The sequence below is a fragment of the Pan paniscus genome, chromosome 11 (assembly GCF_029289425.2).
Source record: "Pan paniscus chromosome 11, NHGRI_mPanPan1-v2.0_pri, whole genome shotgun sequence".
In the NCBI taxonomy this organism is placed as follows: Eukaryota; Metazoa; Chordata; class Mammalia; order Primates; family Hominidae; genus Pan; species Pan paniscus.
In genome coordinates, this window is record NC_073260.2 from 6738398 (window position 1) to 6756165 (window position 17768).

Below are 17768 nucleotides of genomic sequence, written 5' to 3' on the forward strand. Positions count from 1 at the left end.
AAAATAAGGTATTTCTGGAAGCAGGGGTTAGGGAGGAGTAAGATTTTTTTTTTCCTAAGTATTGTATATATTTTTTTCTGCCATTAACTTTTTCTTATATTTTACTAAAACTGACCTTATCATTTCAAACCTGTGAACCTAGTTCTATCGTGGTTTTTTTTTCCCTACGTATTTCGCTTGTATACACACTCACATTATATATATGTAATTTTTTTTTTTTTTTTTGGTTGGGAAGAAAAGATGCCTCATTTTGAAACCTAAAGGGGGGAATAAGAAAAGCCCTTTGTAATATATTGCCATATTATCACTAAATCCCCTGACAGTTGTGACACAGAAGCAAGTCACCTGTCACTTAAGCTTGAGGTCTCTTTAATTTTCTCCTGGAATTCGCACCAGGCTGTCTTTAATTTGAGGCCTTTATTGGAATTCTGAAACCTCTCTGCCTCCCTGGCTCTCAGATCTATTCTGAGAGCTGTTACAGAATGTATACAATAACCAACAGAGGGATTCGGAGAGGGCTGGAGCTCTGTTTATTTAACACTCTAGAGGGATTTTTGTGCTTATTCGGTCCTGGCTGCCCGGCTTTCAATATCGCTTTGACAACCATTCTGCCCTTCTCATTAATTTTAAACAGTTAAAACACAAGAAAAAGAGGAAAAAGTTTTCATTATTAAAGTGCTTTACTTTTTAATAACAGAGGATTCTGTCCGCCAGGGGAAAGGGCATCCTCGCTAATTTCACATTCATATTAAAAAAAAAAAAAACACAGGGAAGGTGACAGTTGCGCTGCTGAGGTGGCTTAACGAAAGGAGGGCAGCAAAAAAAAGTTTGCATTTCACATCAGTTAAGAGGGTGAAAAAAAAAAAATCCTTGTTAATGACAATAGCAAATGTCCACTTTGGTAACACGGCTCCTGAGTGACTCTTCTCCTGACATTTTAGCAGCTAGAACCCTTAGGGGGACCTTGTATTGAACTGTGAAATCAGCGAGACTGTCATCAACCAAACAGGTAGCAGGAATGATTTGACTAAACTAAAAACATTTTCACGTTGTTAAGTCTCTTAATATAGAGATGAACGTCGATCCAGAGAATGAGGCTTTTTCTTTCCTCCCCTTTGTTCTTCCTCTGTCAGCCTTAAAGGTGAAAGAGAGGCTCAGGGAGTCTTAGTGAGGCCAGATGCAGGCGCTCATACACCGTCCTCTACAAGGTTAAGCAGCACGACCCGGTCTCACTCTGGATTTTCCCCGGGGGCTCACACCAGGGTGGCAGGTGGAAGTAGAGGCACTAGCACCACTCAAGTGATCAGTGTCACTTGGCAGGTTGGCCTCATTGGGTGGAAGAATCTGTGTTCTCTTGATTTCACATTCAGTAGAAAGCACTCATGTTTGTTTTACGATATTGGAGACAAAAGCCACTAGTTTTTAGCGGGGATATTTAAAAAGGAAATTTTTTTCTCTGGTACTGTTAAAGGATGAAAAGAAAATAATTGTCTATTTTATTAACATTTTCCATCTGTAGGCTCTGTGCATGCACACAGATGCTACTTCTTACACAGGGACGATTTGCTGCAAAGATCCAGGCAGTCTTTGAGTGTGTTGTCCTGGAACAGCCCACTCACTCCTTAATAGGTTCCTGGCCACAGTGGCCATGGGCTGGAGGAATAAATTTGAAACACTAGAAGTCTGAACCGCTCTAGGCACTGAGGAAGCCTGCTCTGAAATTCAAGGATGGGGTAACTTTTAAAGGCAGAATGTTAGGCAGGTCACTGTGGAATGCTCACGAAGAGAAATTGTCGGTGTTCCACTGATGCGCGTGAGGGAAAGGTGAAGATTCCTAGGAGATCCAAGACCCATTTGAAAACAGCTCATGTTCAGTGATGTTTTAAATGTCTGAATTGGACTTGGAAAATTCCAAAGTGTCTCCAATGGTCTTTGATTTTGAACATGCATGGTAAGAGGTCAGGAAGAAAAGTAAGTAAATAAGTAAACAGACCTGATCTCTCTCATAAAGCCACCCTCATCTTTACTTGACTTTGACATCTCTATAGCTCCCTTTTTCCCTAGTAATATTGAAAGGATTACCCTTGTTGGCCCTAGGTGGTTACTGTGTGATTTTACTGTTATTAAATCTATTATAAACTGCTTCATTATTCCTGACTTTGACTCTATCTCTCCTTTAATCCTTCCGTCGCCCTCTCAGAAATCCCGTGCTGTTGGCCCCCAGGAAATCCGAGAGCGAGCCACAGTCTTGCAGACGGTGTTTGAAGATTACGTGCACTCCAGTGAGAGGAGGGTCTCCTGGGCAAAGAAAGGTCAGTGGATTTCCCAGGTGCTTGCGCAGTGGACAGCCCAGCAGAGCGCTCTCCCCCGCCTTCACCCACATACCCCCAAACCGGTTGAGAGGCCAACATGGAGGTCCCTGCTCACCAGCCAAAGCCTTCAATCTCCATAATTCTGCAGGGTTTGGAAGCAGGCACGGAAGGCTTTAAAGTGATATTAAATGTTAATTTCATCCTTCCCCATGTTTTGCACAAATGAGGCTTTATCTTGGCTTATATCGGGACTAGAGTTTTGACCCAACAAGTTGGATCTTAAGGATCTGTTTTCCTCTTTCTTTGAAAACCAGATAGAAGACATGTGACACGTTAGTAGAAATAGCTGTAGAGATGGAAATTAGAGATGAAGGCCAGAGCTGGAAATATTAGACCTAAGCAGTTCCTATTTGAAGGCACAAAGAAAAATGAGAAAGAACAGTACTGAGGAAGAGCCATAGACCATGAACCCAATTCCTAGGAAATTTATAAAAGAGATAGGTGTTGATTTAATATTCAGACCCTTTGTAGGATAACTTGGCTCCTGGGATCACCATACATTAGATGTAGACTTCACAGTTCACGTTGAGTAATAAGCAGTGTATGGCTGAAGGGGGTTTGTAATCACTGGTACTTTTTATCATGGGATGTCTTGGCCAGAGACTGACCATGTCTAATGAGACTTACTCCATGCTGGAGTATGCACAGGGTTTTTTTGTTAGTTGCCTGCTATTTTGAGAAGAGTGCCAGGCTGGCTTACCAATATCGGAACACTGTAGCATCCTTTCTTTTTATAACTAGAAATGCTTTAAAAACCATTGATTTGACAAATATTTATCAAATCGGGCACTATTCTGAGTGCTTGGAATGCATGCGAGATCAAAACAAAAATCCTTGCTTTGTGAAGCCAACATGTTAGTGGGATGCAGGGGCAGCAGACAGTGAACATAATAAACATAATAGATTAGTCCATTTAAAGGTGACAAGAGCTATGGAATAAGTAGAAGGAGATGGGGGAGGTGAAGGGGTGACATAGCAGAGTGCATTTTTAATGGGGTCAGAGTGAGCCTCATTGTGTAGGTGATACTTGAGCAAAAACCTGAAGTGGGATGAGCCCCGTGGCTCTCTAAAGGAAGGGCATTCTGGGCAGTGGGAGCCGGTGCAGATGAGCTCGAGGAAGGCAGTGTGGGTGGAAAGGGGGTGCTGGCCAAGGCAGAATCACGTAGGACTTTGGGTCTTGGTCGGAATGAAGGGGGAGCAGAAGTGTGGGATCTGACTTAGGTTTGAAAGAGATCACCTGGCTGCTGTGTGAGAATAGACTCTAGCGGGGGCAAGTGTGAAAGCTGGGAGCCTGGCTGAGGAGCAATTGTGGTCACCAGAAAATATAGATGAAAAAATGGGTTAGTCAGCAAATATTGTCAAGGACCTGTTACATACCTTTAGCACATTATAATTGCAATTCTTGGTTGTCGTTAAAAATCAGAACCACACAAGGTAAAAGATGAAGTCCCAGCAATTGCCACTGTATATATACTGTATATCCTTCTAGACTTTTCTCTAATGATATCCTGTCTTGGCATTTCCCTAAAGGGAATTCAACAATTCCCAAGGGTTTTCCTACCTTGCTACCTCTAGAGGAGTATTGCTCTGTGTCTCTCAAGAGGAATAGGGTCTTTGTCACAGTGTAACTTTACAGTTTGGACCTTTGATGAAAGTTAGGCAAATTCAGCTGGCTGTGCAGTACATAACAAGGTGTTGTGCTGCTGAATTCCAGGGCTGGTATCAAAGTTGCAGTGGAAAGAAATAAATCAAACCCACACTGTCACCTTCGATTTTGGTGTCAGTGATGCCTCAGATATTTTGGCAAGACTACAACTATTTCAAGGTGTCTCGGTCATCTGAGTGGAAGTTACGGTAATTCTTAAAGGATGTGGTTTTGGGTTTTCTTTCACTGTTATTACCATTGAACTTGTTAATACCATGAAACAAGCAGGGTCACTTGTCTTTTGTTTAAGGAATATTGGAACAGGGTCACTTCCCAATGTTTATGTACCATGAAGGAAATAAATGTATCATGTCTCTTATTTGCTAATCAATTTCCACACCAGATTGATAATGGGCTGGGACAACACCGCCTCTTACAGAGCTCAGTCACCCCATTTCAGACATAAGTCTCGCCACCATTCCTTCTCTCCTGTTTCTTAGGACTGAGTTTTGGAGGCTTGAGAGAGTATACACGTATTTGCCACCCTAAATGTATTGAATTTACTGCATAGGAACAGCCACTGCACCCCATAGGTGGAGACACTCTTTTGCATTTCAATCTGCATATGCAAATTCCCCACTATTGACTTGCTTCCCTTTTATGCCATTTCAGAACCCACCTCATGAATAATTAACAAAGCAGCTGGCTTTTGCCTTGATGGCAGAGAACTAGTTAGAAACTGGGCCAAGTATGTATTTGTTTTCCTATTGCATTTTCGGACCCAGTCATTGTTAATAACCAGCATTTAATTGTCAGTTTCCAGAAGCAGTTATCCCTTTTTTCCTCTGTTTTCTTGCATCATTTAGCTAGGGATTCAAGTTGTAAAACAAGTGGTAACATAAGTTTGAATTCCAGATTCCCGAACAAAAATCTTGGAAGCTAGAGTCCTCTGCCTGCAAATGACCATTGCTTCTGTGGCTTAATCCTCTCCATCTTCAGGTCTTCCTGCAGACCAGGAACTCCATGTAGGATTTATGCCTGTTTGGAAGGGATGCTTCTCAAAGTCTAGAAAACCCACACCAGTGATGACAAGTCATTCTTCTCCCCTCAGTGGGGTCAGAGCTAGGCTGGGCACTTTACCAAATGCTTTGTCTTGAAGAGAACAGCAGGGAACCTCCTTTTCCTCCATCCTTTCCATAGCTGTCGCTGTAGGTGTTGGGTGGTCTTGAAGATGCGTGTGCCTTTATTCTGTACTGAAGGGTGCTCTTGTGGGGGTGGAGGTGGGGTTGGGAGGAGCAGAGATGATCTTCACCATCCAGGCTGGAGGTTTGTTTATTTCTGTCTCCTTCATCTTACAAGTCATCATAAGATACCACTAGTTTCTGATCCAAATGTCCAGGAATGAAAAAGGACGATGTGTCCATGTGAGATACTTGAAAATAGATTTGCCCTAATTCAGGCACCTTAAGTAGTTGGCAAGAAATAGGAATCAGTGACTGCAAAGTGCTGAACTCTGGTGGCCTGTAGCTTCATCCGTCACCCCAAATAAATGTCTGCTTTCATTACTTCTCCACCTTTCGCTTGTGTGGGTCCCACAGCCCCTGTTCCTTCTGCACATTCTCGACGCTGCCAACATGAGCACTTCCTGCTCCTTGAAAGGTTCTGCAGACAGCTGCTGCAGCGTCTTTGAAATTCCTGCTTCTCTGAATTATCCAAACATGGGAGTCCATGCAAGTATGTGAGGACAACCAACTGTCGCTGTCCCCGGTGAGACAGGAGCCTTGAGGACAAGGAGGTTTAGTAAAAATATGCAGTGTGAAATGCTGCCTGGCCAGTTGTCTGGGGAGAAAACACTTCCTGCCACATCTTGGCAAACTCATTATCCCTGTAAAGCTGTTAGCTGGGCACCTACATCTCCTGGGACAGATGCTCTCAGTGCTCAGCTCATAGGATTGGTGGAGAGGAGGAGAGGAAGAGAGGTGACCAGGGTGGAAGCCCAGGGACTCATCTGCATACACAGAAGAGGGGTAGGAAGTGAAGAGACCTAGAGCGGGATTTGGGTAACTGAGATTTTAAAAGTGCAGGCTCTTGGCTTGGTTTCGGCTTGACTTGGTTTCGGTCTTGTCTTTTTTGAGACCAGAGTGAGTGTTGGGGGTTGGGGAAAGAAAGGTTGAGGAGAAGAGGCTTGAATCTCCTGGGTCACGTAGCAGTAGAGCCTTTCCCTCTGAGGGCTTGGCTGTGGGGCTCTGTATCTAGTGGGGCTCTGTGTACTCCAAACAGTACAGACCATTTGAAGCGTTAAAGATTTTCTTTGAAAAAGTCCCTAGTTATTAAAAAGGGGAGTAAGCACAGATTTAAGAGTGGGGTACAGAGGAGTTGCCTTGGTTATTATTGCTCATCGATTGGGAAAAGGAGTTCGCTTTACTCAGTAAATAGAGCTTTGATGGATTCCCCAGGATCCTTCCAGGAGCTGATCTGCTAAAATGACACTTTTTATTACTGTTCATAAACGCCAATCTCCAGGTGCTGCTGGGATATTATGTTTAAGCTGTGGGCAAACTTGCCAGTCCAGTGGCTCAACAAGGAGAGTGAGGAAGCGAAGGCTGGCGTTCAGTGCTTGCCTCCATCAGACACCGTCGGCTGGGCTCTGGCTCAGCTGGCGGAAGAGCAGGATTGGAGGTGAAGAGAGCAGTGACAGGGATGGCGGGGAGTGTTTGCAGGATGTCCCCCTCCTTCCTTGTTGGAGTGAGAAGCGGGTGGACACTTGATTTTCATTGTTACTTCCAGATATTCAATCTACGAGAATCTTTCCTCAAGGGAATGCCTAGTTAAGTAGACCAAAGCTCCACCCTCCTGGGAATGAGTCTGGCCTTTTTCTCAGGGAGGAGGGACCTACAACAAGGACCCCCTTTTCTGAATTTAATTTAATTTAGTTTTCTTTGAGACGGAGTTTTGCTCTTGTTGCCCAGGCTGGAGTGCGGTGGCACAATCTCTGCTAACTCCATCCTCAGCCTTCCAGGTTCAAGTGATTCTCCTGCCTCAGCCTCCTGAGTAGCTGGGATTACAGGCACCTGCCACCACATCCGGCTAATTTTTGCATTTTTAGTAGAGACAGGGTTTCACCATGTTGGCCAGTCTGGTCTCAAACTCCTGACCTCAGGTGATCCCCCCGACTTGGCCTCCCAAAGTGCTGGGATTACAGGCTTGAGCCACCGCGCCCGGCCGCTCTTCTTAATTTGAAAACGGCACTGAAACTTTCCTGACGTAGTGTTTGTTGAATGTCCCTAAATTGTTGTCAGTCCTCAAGGGACTATTTTAGAGACTTAGTAGTTTTCTTTCTCCTTTAAACATTTGTTTCATTCCCTTTTTTACACGTTCTTTGAGTAAGAAGCGCTGTATTGGTTAATCCTGGACACTTTTAGAATGAACTTGGTTTTAAAATCCCATGAGGAAGGCTGGGTGAGGTTGCTCACGCTTGTAATCCCAAGCACTTTGAGAGGCTGAGGCGGGAGGACCACCTGAGGTCAGGAGTTCAAGACCAGCCTGGGCAACATAGTGAAACCCTGTCTCTACAAAAATAAAAATTTAAAAATTAGCCTGTGGTCTGAGGCACGAGGATTACTTGAACCCAGGAGCTTGAGGCTACAGTGAGGTATGATCACGTCACTGCACTCTAGTCTGGACAACATAGTGAGACCCCATCTCTTTAAAAAATTTTAAATTTAAAAAGTCCAGTGAGTAGACAAAAAACTGGTATCAGGGATTGCCTATGGATAAGGGAGCTGGAGGTGGGGCTTGTGGTGAAGGGGGCATTGGTGGTAATGTCATTCATTCATAGTAAACATGACAGTCATAAGACAGCCTTTTGAACTTTGTAAATTTTGTAACAGACTAGCACGCATTAACTATTCAAAAGTAAGTAAAATTTAATTAGGAAAAATGTGTTAATATAAATGTCTAATGATTTTCTCATTTTCATAAGAAAACAATGTCCTGTGTTGATCATTTCTTAGTTTCTTCACCTATTCTCTCTTTTCACTCATTTACACAACAGACATCTGCTGAGTGCCTGTTGGTACCAGGTGCTGTGCTGGGCCCCACCCTGTGGGATTGTTAGGCGCTGTGTGGTCAAATCTGACATTTTATCGGGCATATTCAAGTAATAATTGTGGCCCCCTGTAGTTTTTTTCTTTTTGTTGTTTAGGAATTGAAGAAATACACAGAAGTCTAGATTTTAGTTGTTTGTATATGTTGTAATTGTCCTGCTCATGTTTCGTTGCCTGGCGAGATAAAGTACAGAAGATAACCATTAGGCCGGGCACTTTGGAGCTTGGAGACCCCGGTCCTGACAGCTTCCCTCCCCGCTCTCTTTTCTTTCAGCTCTGCAGTCCTTCATCCAAGCCTATGCCACCTACCCCAGGGAGCTGAAGCACATCTTCCACGTCCGATCCCTCCACCTTGGGCATGTGGCGAAGAGCTTCGGACTAAGAGATGCCCCCAGGAATCTTAGTGCCTTGACTAGAAAGAAGAGGAAAGCACACGTGAAAAGGTAAGATGAGCTGAATTCGTAAGGAAAGCACACGTGAAAAGGTAAGATGAGCTGAATTCGTCCCGTGACGGGGCTAGAGAACTCCGTTCACATGATGTGATGTGCTAGCTGCCATGCTCACCGCAACTCTCTTCTCACTCATACCTGCCCTTCTCCCTATAAACAAGCACTTGGAATGAGAAGAAAGCCACCTCATCTTGCAGAAATTCAGGGGTGCCTCCTTTTGGGCCCAAATGTGGTGGGGTTCATAGGGCCCAAATGTAGTCGGAGCTTCAGTTGTGCTGCGGTCCGCCCTGGAAAGCATCCGAGATGTGTATGACACATTCTGGTGTGTTCTGTGCGACGAGCCCTGGGAGCATACCTTGTTCCAGTGAGATGGAAGGGCTGAGTGCCCAGCCTCAGATTCCAGGAGCTGCTGAAGCCCAGATCTCTAACAGGCTGGCTTTGGGGTCAGTGCTGGGCTCCTTGCTGCTGAGTTGCACCTCCAGTGGTGAGCGCTCATCAAGGCAAGAGCGGTGAGCCCTTCCCCTTTCTTCCCAAAAAGAGCCCTTTCCTCCCAAAAAGAGCGTGTTCAGGACTTGTCCAGAGGTCCTGGGGAGAGGAAGGAGAGGGAGGGGTATTGCCCTGTTCGAGGCTGGGCTCTGAGTCTGTTTTCCCGGTGCTGAGATGATTTCCCTCAGCATGCTACATTTGTAAAAGGCCTTCTTCTTCTCCTCAAAGACGTTCTTTTAGTACCAGCCTCAGCCCTCACAGGAGCCAGGGCGCGTGAGGCCCTGTGAGCCACTCATGTCAGAACTTTGGGGCGGATGGTCTCATTGTTTATGTGGGAACGGTCCGTTGAACAAATGTTTGGGGCACAGAGACTTTTTTCTCACCTGTCCTGATTTCCGGGTTCAATCCCAGAACGTTGTGGATGGTTAGTTTGCATTGTTTATCCTCCCTTTTCCACGTTAATTTACAAACGCCGCAGGCTCCCCCACTGACTCTGGGAATCTGCAGGCAGAACCACTCTGAGCTGCCTGTTCCTGCCCAGTACCCAGCTTGCCCGTTCACTGGGAAGGACCACTCTGTGCTTCCTGTTCCCACACGATGTCTGGCTTCTCCGTTCACCGGGAAGTGTGAGTTATTCCATCAGTCTTGTCAGGGCCCTGTTTCTCTAGCCTGTCACGGCAAAGACAGAGGGAGCACCCAGTGGAGGGAAGTGACCATTGGTCTTGCAGTCAGGGAACTTGGATTGAAGTCGGCTCCGTTCTCATGTGAGTTTGGGGCCTTCCCTTTTCTTAACGTCTCCGAGCCTCGATCTCAACTACACTAGGGGGAGGAAAATCCATATTTTTAGTTACTTCACGAGATTGTCTTGAGAATCAAAATCAGGTGATTCCTGTAATCCCAGCACCTTGGGAGGCCCAGGCAGGCAGATTGCTTGAGGCCAGGAGTTAGAGACTAGCCTGGGCAACATAGCGAGACCCTGTCTCTACAGAAAAAAAAAAGATGAGGTGACTTGTGAATATGCCTTTTGAACCATACAGGGCCCTGCAGATGAAGGTTCTTACAAGCTAAAAAGCAGATTCGGGGACATCCAACTTGACCTCTCTGGGGGACTTGGCACCTCCAAGTCTCATTGGAATGGATAGAGTGTTGCCTAATTCTTTTCCCAGTTTTGGAATTTTTAAGATGCTTGATTCTTTTCTGATACTAATAACTCTCACATAGGACAATGCTCCAGTAATTCTTTGAGGAAAAACAAACAAACTGTTTCTATGTGCTGCTGTACTGCAGTGCCTAGATGAGTGTGGACGTGTCCTTTGCTGGTTCCTTCTAGGCCATTTTGAGGTTCAGGGGTGCAGAGCAGGGCTGCAGCCCAAAGATGTTTCTGCTCATCCTCTGCTTGAGCCAGGCTGTCCTCCCAGAGGGCCATGATGCCTCAGCTCTACTCCCAGGCCCTCTTGGCTGTGCCAGGATTCTAGGCTGCGGGGCCTGGGAACTGGGTTCCTGTCTTAGGATCTGCTCTCCCCAGTACTCATGCATGTTAACTTTGATTTGAGTGCGGAATGAAACCATGAGGCTTCCCAGCTAATGACTAAGAGTAGCCTCATCATCAGAAGCCTGATCATTTTGTCACCATCTCGGCAATGGTGACACTTTGAGAGCAGAGGAAGAGATCTGCCAAATGATTACTGTTAAGAAACACACATCTGGCCAGGCGCGGTGACTCACTCTTATAATCCTAGCACTTTGGGAGGCCGAGGCGGGTGGATCACAAGGTCAGGAGTTCAAGACCAGCCTGGCCAAGATGGTGAAACCCCATCTCTACCAAAACTACAAAAATCAGCCAGGCGTGGTGACAGGCGCCTGTAATTCCAGCTACTTGGGAGGCTGAGGCAGGAGAATCGCTTGAACCTGGGCGGCAGAGGTTGCGGTGAGCTGAGATCGCGCCACTGCACTCCAGCCTGGGCAACAGAGTGAGACGCTGTCTCAAAGAAGAAAAAAAAAAGAAACACACATCTTTGTTTATTCCGCTCCCTGAAAATAAATGCAATCCCAAGATTTCATAGTTAGCAGATGATCTCCCTTTATGACTGGAGATTTCATTAGCAAGTGTTAATCCAGATAGCAGCTCCTCAGACCGGCCCAGATCTTGGAAAGCAGAGAGGGAGGCCTGTGGGCGGGGGAATTGGAGGCAGCATTGTCCTTACCTTGAGAAGCCGCTAGGGAGAGAGCAGCCCGCCGCCTCCTGCCCCAGCTGACCCTCGCTAGCAGATGGGCACCAAGACCACGATACCCCTGTGAGCAGGGGATTTAACAGGGCTTTATTTAGGGAAGAATGGGCTGATTAGCTGATAAAGAGCATGTAAGATGGTATGGGGCAGCCTTTGATGTCTGGCTGGCGCGGCAGGGAGCCGGGTGGTGAGTGACAGCAGTGTGTCACAGGATTACTCCGCCCGTGACAATGCCGCTCTCTGTTCTTGCCATGTCCCCACTCTGTTACAGCTACTTTTTCCGTTGTTATGCCCTTCTTTTGAAGGCATTTCTCTTCACACTCCTTAGATCCTCCCCCCACCCCTGCCTTTCGAAGGCAGACGGGCACTCGAGGATACAGTAGGTGCCTTTTTTTATTTGGGGAAATCTTGTCACTCCTGGAGGAGGAATGACTTTGCAACTAATCTGCACATGGACCGTATAATTGTGGTCAGGGTAAGCGGCAGAGAAAACTTGACAGATTTTCCACACCTCAGTCAGGGTTTGAGCAAATGCCAGTTGCTGCTTTTTGAGGACTGGAAAGAAAAGTCCATTAAACCCCACAAAGTGCTTGAGTTATGCTGTGGTCACAATTACTGTTCTGAGCTGAAACGTCTCCTCTGAAATCCATCTGTCAAGAAAGAGAATGGGTTCCTTATGTTTTGTATGGGTGAATAAAATAATGGCACTAAATTCTCTAAACTATTCTGCATTCCATTTTACGGTGTTTACTGCCTAGAATAATTATATATTATGTGCAAACCTGTGATATCTGCAAACCAAATCCATCAGACAAACAGAAGCCTGTCTCACCTGTCATATGCCAAGCGGGAGCTCAGGCGGGTATTAGAATGGGGATCGGGAGCAGGTTAGTGAGGAGGCTGTTCGGCTGGTCCATGCGATGGGAGAGGGACCCTTCGTCTCTTACATTGCCTTTAGTCCTTCACTCGACCACTTTTCAGAAAAGAAAAATAAATAGTTCGTGGCCCCAAATGAGATCTTAATAACTAGGTTTCTGTCGACTTTTCCAGTGCTCAGTTCTGAAAGGGAACAGTAAATATCTTCCCCTACACATAGAAATACAGTCGTAGTCACAGAAACTCTTCTGACACCTACACGCAAACCTGTCAAAACAGCCCCCACCCCAAACACCAACATAGACATATACACAGATAGTTGGTGCTATCGGTAAAATATTGAATGGCCCCTTAGCAACATCCATCACGAAAACAGCATTTTCCCTTCCGTGAAATGCAGTTCTTATTTTGAAGCTATAGTAGATTCAGCAGTTTCTGAGAAGCAAAGGTAACATATCCTTCCAAAGTCCCCATCTTTCCAGGAGATGCTGAGACCCAGCACTGTCTGCTGGGAGAGGCAGAATTGTGTTGTTTGCCAGGTGTCTGTCTGTCTAGGTCGTCACACAAGTAGAACGTGTCAGAACAGTGAGCAGGCACGCTCAATAGGGCCACGATTCTCTCTCATTTCGCTGCCACTCTGTGGAAAATGGCTCAATAATATAGAAACGATGTGCCTTAAGTTCTTAGTGTTAGGCTGGGCACAGTGGCTCACACCTATAATCCCAGTGCTTTGGGAGGCCAAGCCCAGGAGGTCAAGGCTGCAGCAAACTATGATCACTGTACCACTGTTCTCCAGCGTGGGTGACAGAGTGAGACACCATCTCTAAAAAATAAAAATAAAATTTAAAAATGTTTAAAGATCTTGGTGATACTGTGACAGTATGAAAGAGCAAGTCTGCTGTTTTTAAACCACCCTATTTTATGTGAATTATATGCTGTGCTCACATAGTAGTTTTTGCCCAGACGATTCAGTTTATAGTACCTAAGACTGGTTTTACCCCTGACTTCTGCCACCTGCCTTTCTAATGTTGTTCTTAGAGCTTAGAAACATCTGGGACATCTTCATTATCAGTAATGCAATAATTTTGTCCCCCTGTTGCTCCTAGCTTCCTCTTTAAAATTACTAAACAGCAATCTGAATTGTTGGAAAGAAAAGTTTTATTTGTATAAATTTTCTCAAGTCAGCCTAGCCCAAATGTTAGCTGGTAGCTCCTGATTTTATCAAATAAGGCATGGAGTCTAAGCTGGGGCTCTCTTACCCCTTAGTACCTAGTAGATCTGGGCATGCTAAGTCAGTGCTCAGCAGGCACTGATCAGTAGGAAGAGGGGAAGTGGGACCAGAACCAGCGCACCCTGTGGCTTGTGTGCCAGGCCTTGCAGAGGATTTCCTTAACCTCCCACACTTCTGAAGTTCTAGAAGTCGTTTACTTTCTAAAATAAACATCCTGGTGGAAATCATACACACCAGTCGCCCCTTCTTCATAGATAGGACAGGTTCATAGATTTTTCCTGTCTGAATTATCAGAAATGCTTCCAATTGGAAATTTTGCAAAGCTCTGGGGCAGTTTTCATCTTTGAAGGCCTGTGCTGTGTTGTTCTCTGGTTCTCACCCTTGCTCATTCAGCAATTGTTTAATACCTGGGAAGAGCTAACTGTGCGGAATAGAGCTCTAGCTTGAGGAGTCTGTACCCCCGTTAGCCCTCTCCCTCGCCCCTCTCTGGTTTCTTACATGCCGACTCTGGGAGAATCACAGTGATTACATCTGGGATTGAATCACAAAGACACCAGGATTGAATCCTGGCCGGGCCACTTACAGTCTGTGTGCCTCTGGACAAGTCACTCAGCGTCTCTGTGCCTGGGTCCTCTGGCCTCAAAGGGAGGTACTCAAGTCGCCCTTTTACTGTGGGGGTTAAGCCAGAGGATGAGTGGAAACATCGTGGTGTCCGGCATGGGAATAAGCGGGAGCATCTGGTGATCATCACAACGACCATATTGTCGCATTGCTTCTTCCCCCAGCCTCCATCATTGTCGCAAGTACCCGCGGAACTGAGAGTACGAAAAGTGAACTGCAACCTTTTAGCACCCTTGAACTTTTCTTATCAGGAACAACCTTGAAAACATGGAACCGAGTCCCTCAAAGACGAGCATTAAGAAGCTGCAGCTGCATCTCCCTGTAAAGCAATATTCTCATCATTAGAGCAGCTTGCCTGCCAATTTTTATGTGGCATTTACAACCTCCCTAATATCACTTAATTAGCTGAAGGCAAACCTGGAATCTTGCCCACTGTGAAAACTTTCTCGATTTCATTGAGCCAGTTAGCATTCTGTAAAAAGACAGATTGGCCAAACATGAGATGAGAGGCTGGACGAAACCACACTTGGAGACATGAGGATTTCTCCGTGTAAATCCACTGCACCTGAGTCAGTGCTCATCTCCTCCATCTCAGCCGCGTCCAACACTGTTGATCCCTCCGGCCTCCTTAAACCTGTCTCTTTCCTCCGCTTCCCAAACACTGTCTTTATGAATAGCAGCCCTCAGCCCCGGCGCTCCATCCGAACCTCTGAAACAGTCTCCCACCGAGTCTTCCTGTGGCCACGGCGCCACAGTCAGCTAGCACCTCCACAGCCCTCACCCCATCTTGCCCTGGCTTAGCGCCTTTCAGTGGCATCCCGTTAGGCTGTGATTAGAGCAAGCCACAACAAACCCCCCTCCTCACAAAGGCCCCCGGCCTTTGCTGACTGTTCAGCCTCATCCCACACCCCTGTTTCTTATCCTTTCCTCAGGGCCTTTGCCTGAACATGTCCTGGGCCTGGACCTCTCCCCTCCCTGCTGTGCCCTCTCCAGCCAGGCAGACACCCTCACGTCTCTGCCCTGGCCCTGGTCTGTTGTGGCGGCAGCTTTGCATCTGCTTGTGGTATTTGTATGTGTGGTCAGCGTCTGCCCCTCCTCGAAAGTATAGCTTAGAGAACAGACCCTGCCTGGTGTTTGCTCATCGTGCAGGTTGCGTATTTCTCATCCAGAATGCTTGGGGACCACAAGTGTGTCAGGTTTCAGTGTTTTCAGGTTTTGTGGTGTTTGCGTTGTACAGGTTTTTTGAGCACCCAAACCCTGAACTCTGCAGTGCTGCAGTGAGCATTTCCTTTTAGTGCCACGTATCATGCATCATGCTGGTGCTCAGAAAGCTTTGGGTTTTGGAGCATATCAGTTTTCAGATTTGAGATGCTCAACCCGAATGCCCAGCACCTGTCACAGAACCTCGCACGCAGTAGGTGCTTGGTAAATTTTTTGTAATAGATGAGTAGAAACTAAAATGTCCTATAATTCTGAGAGGAAGTGCACAAAGGAAAAGAAAGGAAGAAGGAATTGTTCTGACTTGAAAAGGAGGTAAATCCCTCTTTATTGTGTAATGAATTTGGAAAACAGCAAACCCTGCCTAGTGGGAAAGTTGTCTTTCAGAACTCTAGGGGCCGCTTGTCAGTCATTCTGTCCTAAGAGAACAGGCCTGGGGTTGGGATCTCCTTCCCCACATAAAGGCGTCCTCAGGAAGGACAGCATTCCCCATGCCCCTCGTGGTCCAGCCGCTGGTTCTGTTCCCCGGTGAAGGAGGCCTGGGATCAGCCCACAGAACACAGAAATGAGCAGGCTCAGGAGTGGGGCCTCCACCCCACCTAGACAAGGCCAGAGCAGGCACCCAGGCAGAGAGAGGTCGCTAGGCCTTGCTGGAAGACCAGAGCAAAACAGTTAGGACCACCAGAAGTAGCCACGAGGACAGATGTGGCAGTATATGGGGAAACAGAATGTGCTCTGGAAGTCTGCTGGGGAATCGTATGAAAATGCTCTGCCCAGGCTCCAACCCAGGAGACCATGGTGCAGTAAAATCTAAAATTATGAAGAGTGAGATAGAAGTGACTGTGAACTTGACCCAGGGACAGTCCCTGGGAACTTGAAAGAATGTGGTCCTCAGAGCAGATGATGAGATGCTCTCCTTCACATGGCAGAGCAGCGAGGTGCTGCTGAATATATCCGTAGTTTAAAGATAAGTTAGGATTAATCAGTAGTTTTTTATGTAGAACCTGGGCCAGCTGCACAGATGATAGCCAAGAACATGCTCTCATGGCCTCTGTCAGGGGAGGCAGGCTGGCACCTCTGGGGTTCATGCTGGATTGTGTCTTTAGGGCATTGTCTTAAGAATAAACTCTTGTCCAGCCTGGAGCAAGGGATCGGAGCACTACTGTGGAAGGTGACTGCGTTTCTTCCGAGTGGGGAACACTGGCCTGTAGTCACTCAGGGACCATTTGTCAAATGAATCCATCTGTTAGTTATAGAGTTCATGCACATCATGTTCACAGGCAACTCCAAATGGGTTGCACAGTGTGGGCACATGCTCCAGTGGGGGTTCTGCCCTTCCCCTCGCAGCACACCCCATGCAAAACCAGTTTCCACTGCTTTACCTTCTTTCTACGGTCAGGTGCTGTGGGCCTTGCTTTTCGGGCTCTGGTTTAATTACAGCTGTGCACACACAGCTTTTTACGTTTGGCCTTTTGCTTCCACCATGTTTTTTTTCTATGTGACACCGTGCAATTACCAGCTTTCTGCTTCCTCGTGGAACAAACGCACCCTCCTCCCCACCCTGCTAATGAGGCGATTAGAGGATTTCACAGTGACCCTGAGCTTCCTCCACACCTGGGTCACCTGCAGACAGCGGGAACCACAGGGCGTGCTTTCAGTCATGCAGTCAGGGCTGACAACAAAGAACAGGAACCCAGCCAGCCTCTCCCGGGACGATGCTGGAGACGGGCACATTCACTGCTGGAGCTGCCCAAGCACTGGAATTAGTAGATGTGGCTGGCCTAGCACAAACCGCTAGATGCCAGATGCGGCTGTGTGCAACAGGAGAGTACCAGCTCTTCATTAGCTCGTCCTTGCTCAGAGCTCTTCTAGTTCATATCATTTGAGAGATCAAGAAAGAACATGACAGTCCCCCAGGTCTCCCCTTCTGCACACAGGGTAGTTTTAGTCATCCCAAACCCCTCCTGTATTACAGCCGACTACCTCCTCTCCTCTTCTAATCTAACTCTACTTTCATTAAGTTGCTTTCTGCAACAGGAAGGTGTCTATCCCAGACCCCTTCACACTCTTCTTCGTGATGTCAGAGCCTTTCCATCTTGTTATAACCTATACGAAATGACTTCAAGTCTTTTTCAGATATCTCCGTGTTGGTCCCAATGTTATAGCTACGGTCCAAAATGCAGAGTAATTTGTTAACTACTTAATAGTCAAAATGAGGGATACAGTTGAGAACCAGCATCCCAGAGGGACAGCATGTGACACTTTGTGCTTGTCAGTTTTAAGTGCTCGTGGCGGTGGTGGCAGCATCTCTTTTGAGGGCTTATGTGTGTTCTCTGCGGAGCTGAGTCCTCCATGCACATTATCTCACTGAGGCCTCATCCAGTCCCTGTGACCAAGGCAGGATCCGCAGTGGCCAGTGTAGAACTCGGAGCCTGGTCATGTGATTCTGAGTCTTAGAGATCCTGAAGTCCAAACTCTCAGCCAAGGGCCATGTCCGCTTTCTCGCCTGCCCCGTCTGGAAGCTGCTGGTTTCTAG

At 46.7% G+C, this 17768-nt stretch overlaps 1 protein-coding gene across 8 annotated transcripts in view; it reads left to right on the plus strand.

The window, feature by feature from the left end:
- The window catches only part of DDX31 (DEAD-box helicase 31), a 133542-nt gene that overhangs the window by 49779 nt on the left and 65995 nt on the right, over positions 1–17768 (plus strand). For 6 of the 8 annotated variants that reach the window (XR_612487.3, XM_003822407.6, XM_034929366.3 and 3 more), the window contains 2 exons: positions 2201–2312; positions 8398–8566. Coding sequence is in view for 6 of the 8 variants with exons in the window: in XM_003822407.6 (XP_003822455.1) it covers positions 2201–2312; positions 8398–8566 (281 nt within the window). In the remaining 2 variants the exon portion in view is untranslated. Of the gene's footprint in view, positions 1–2200; positions 2313–8397; positions 8567–17768 lie in introns of those variants that run through there. The other 2 variants (XM_008975985.4, XM_034929367.2) reach the window with 2 other exon arrangements.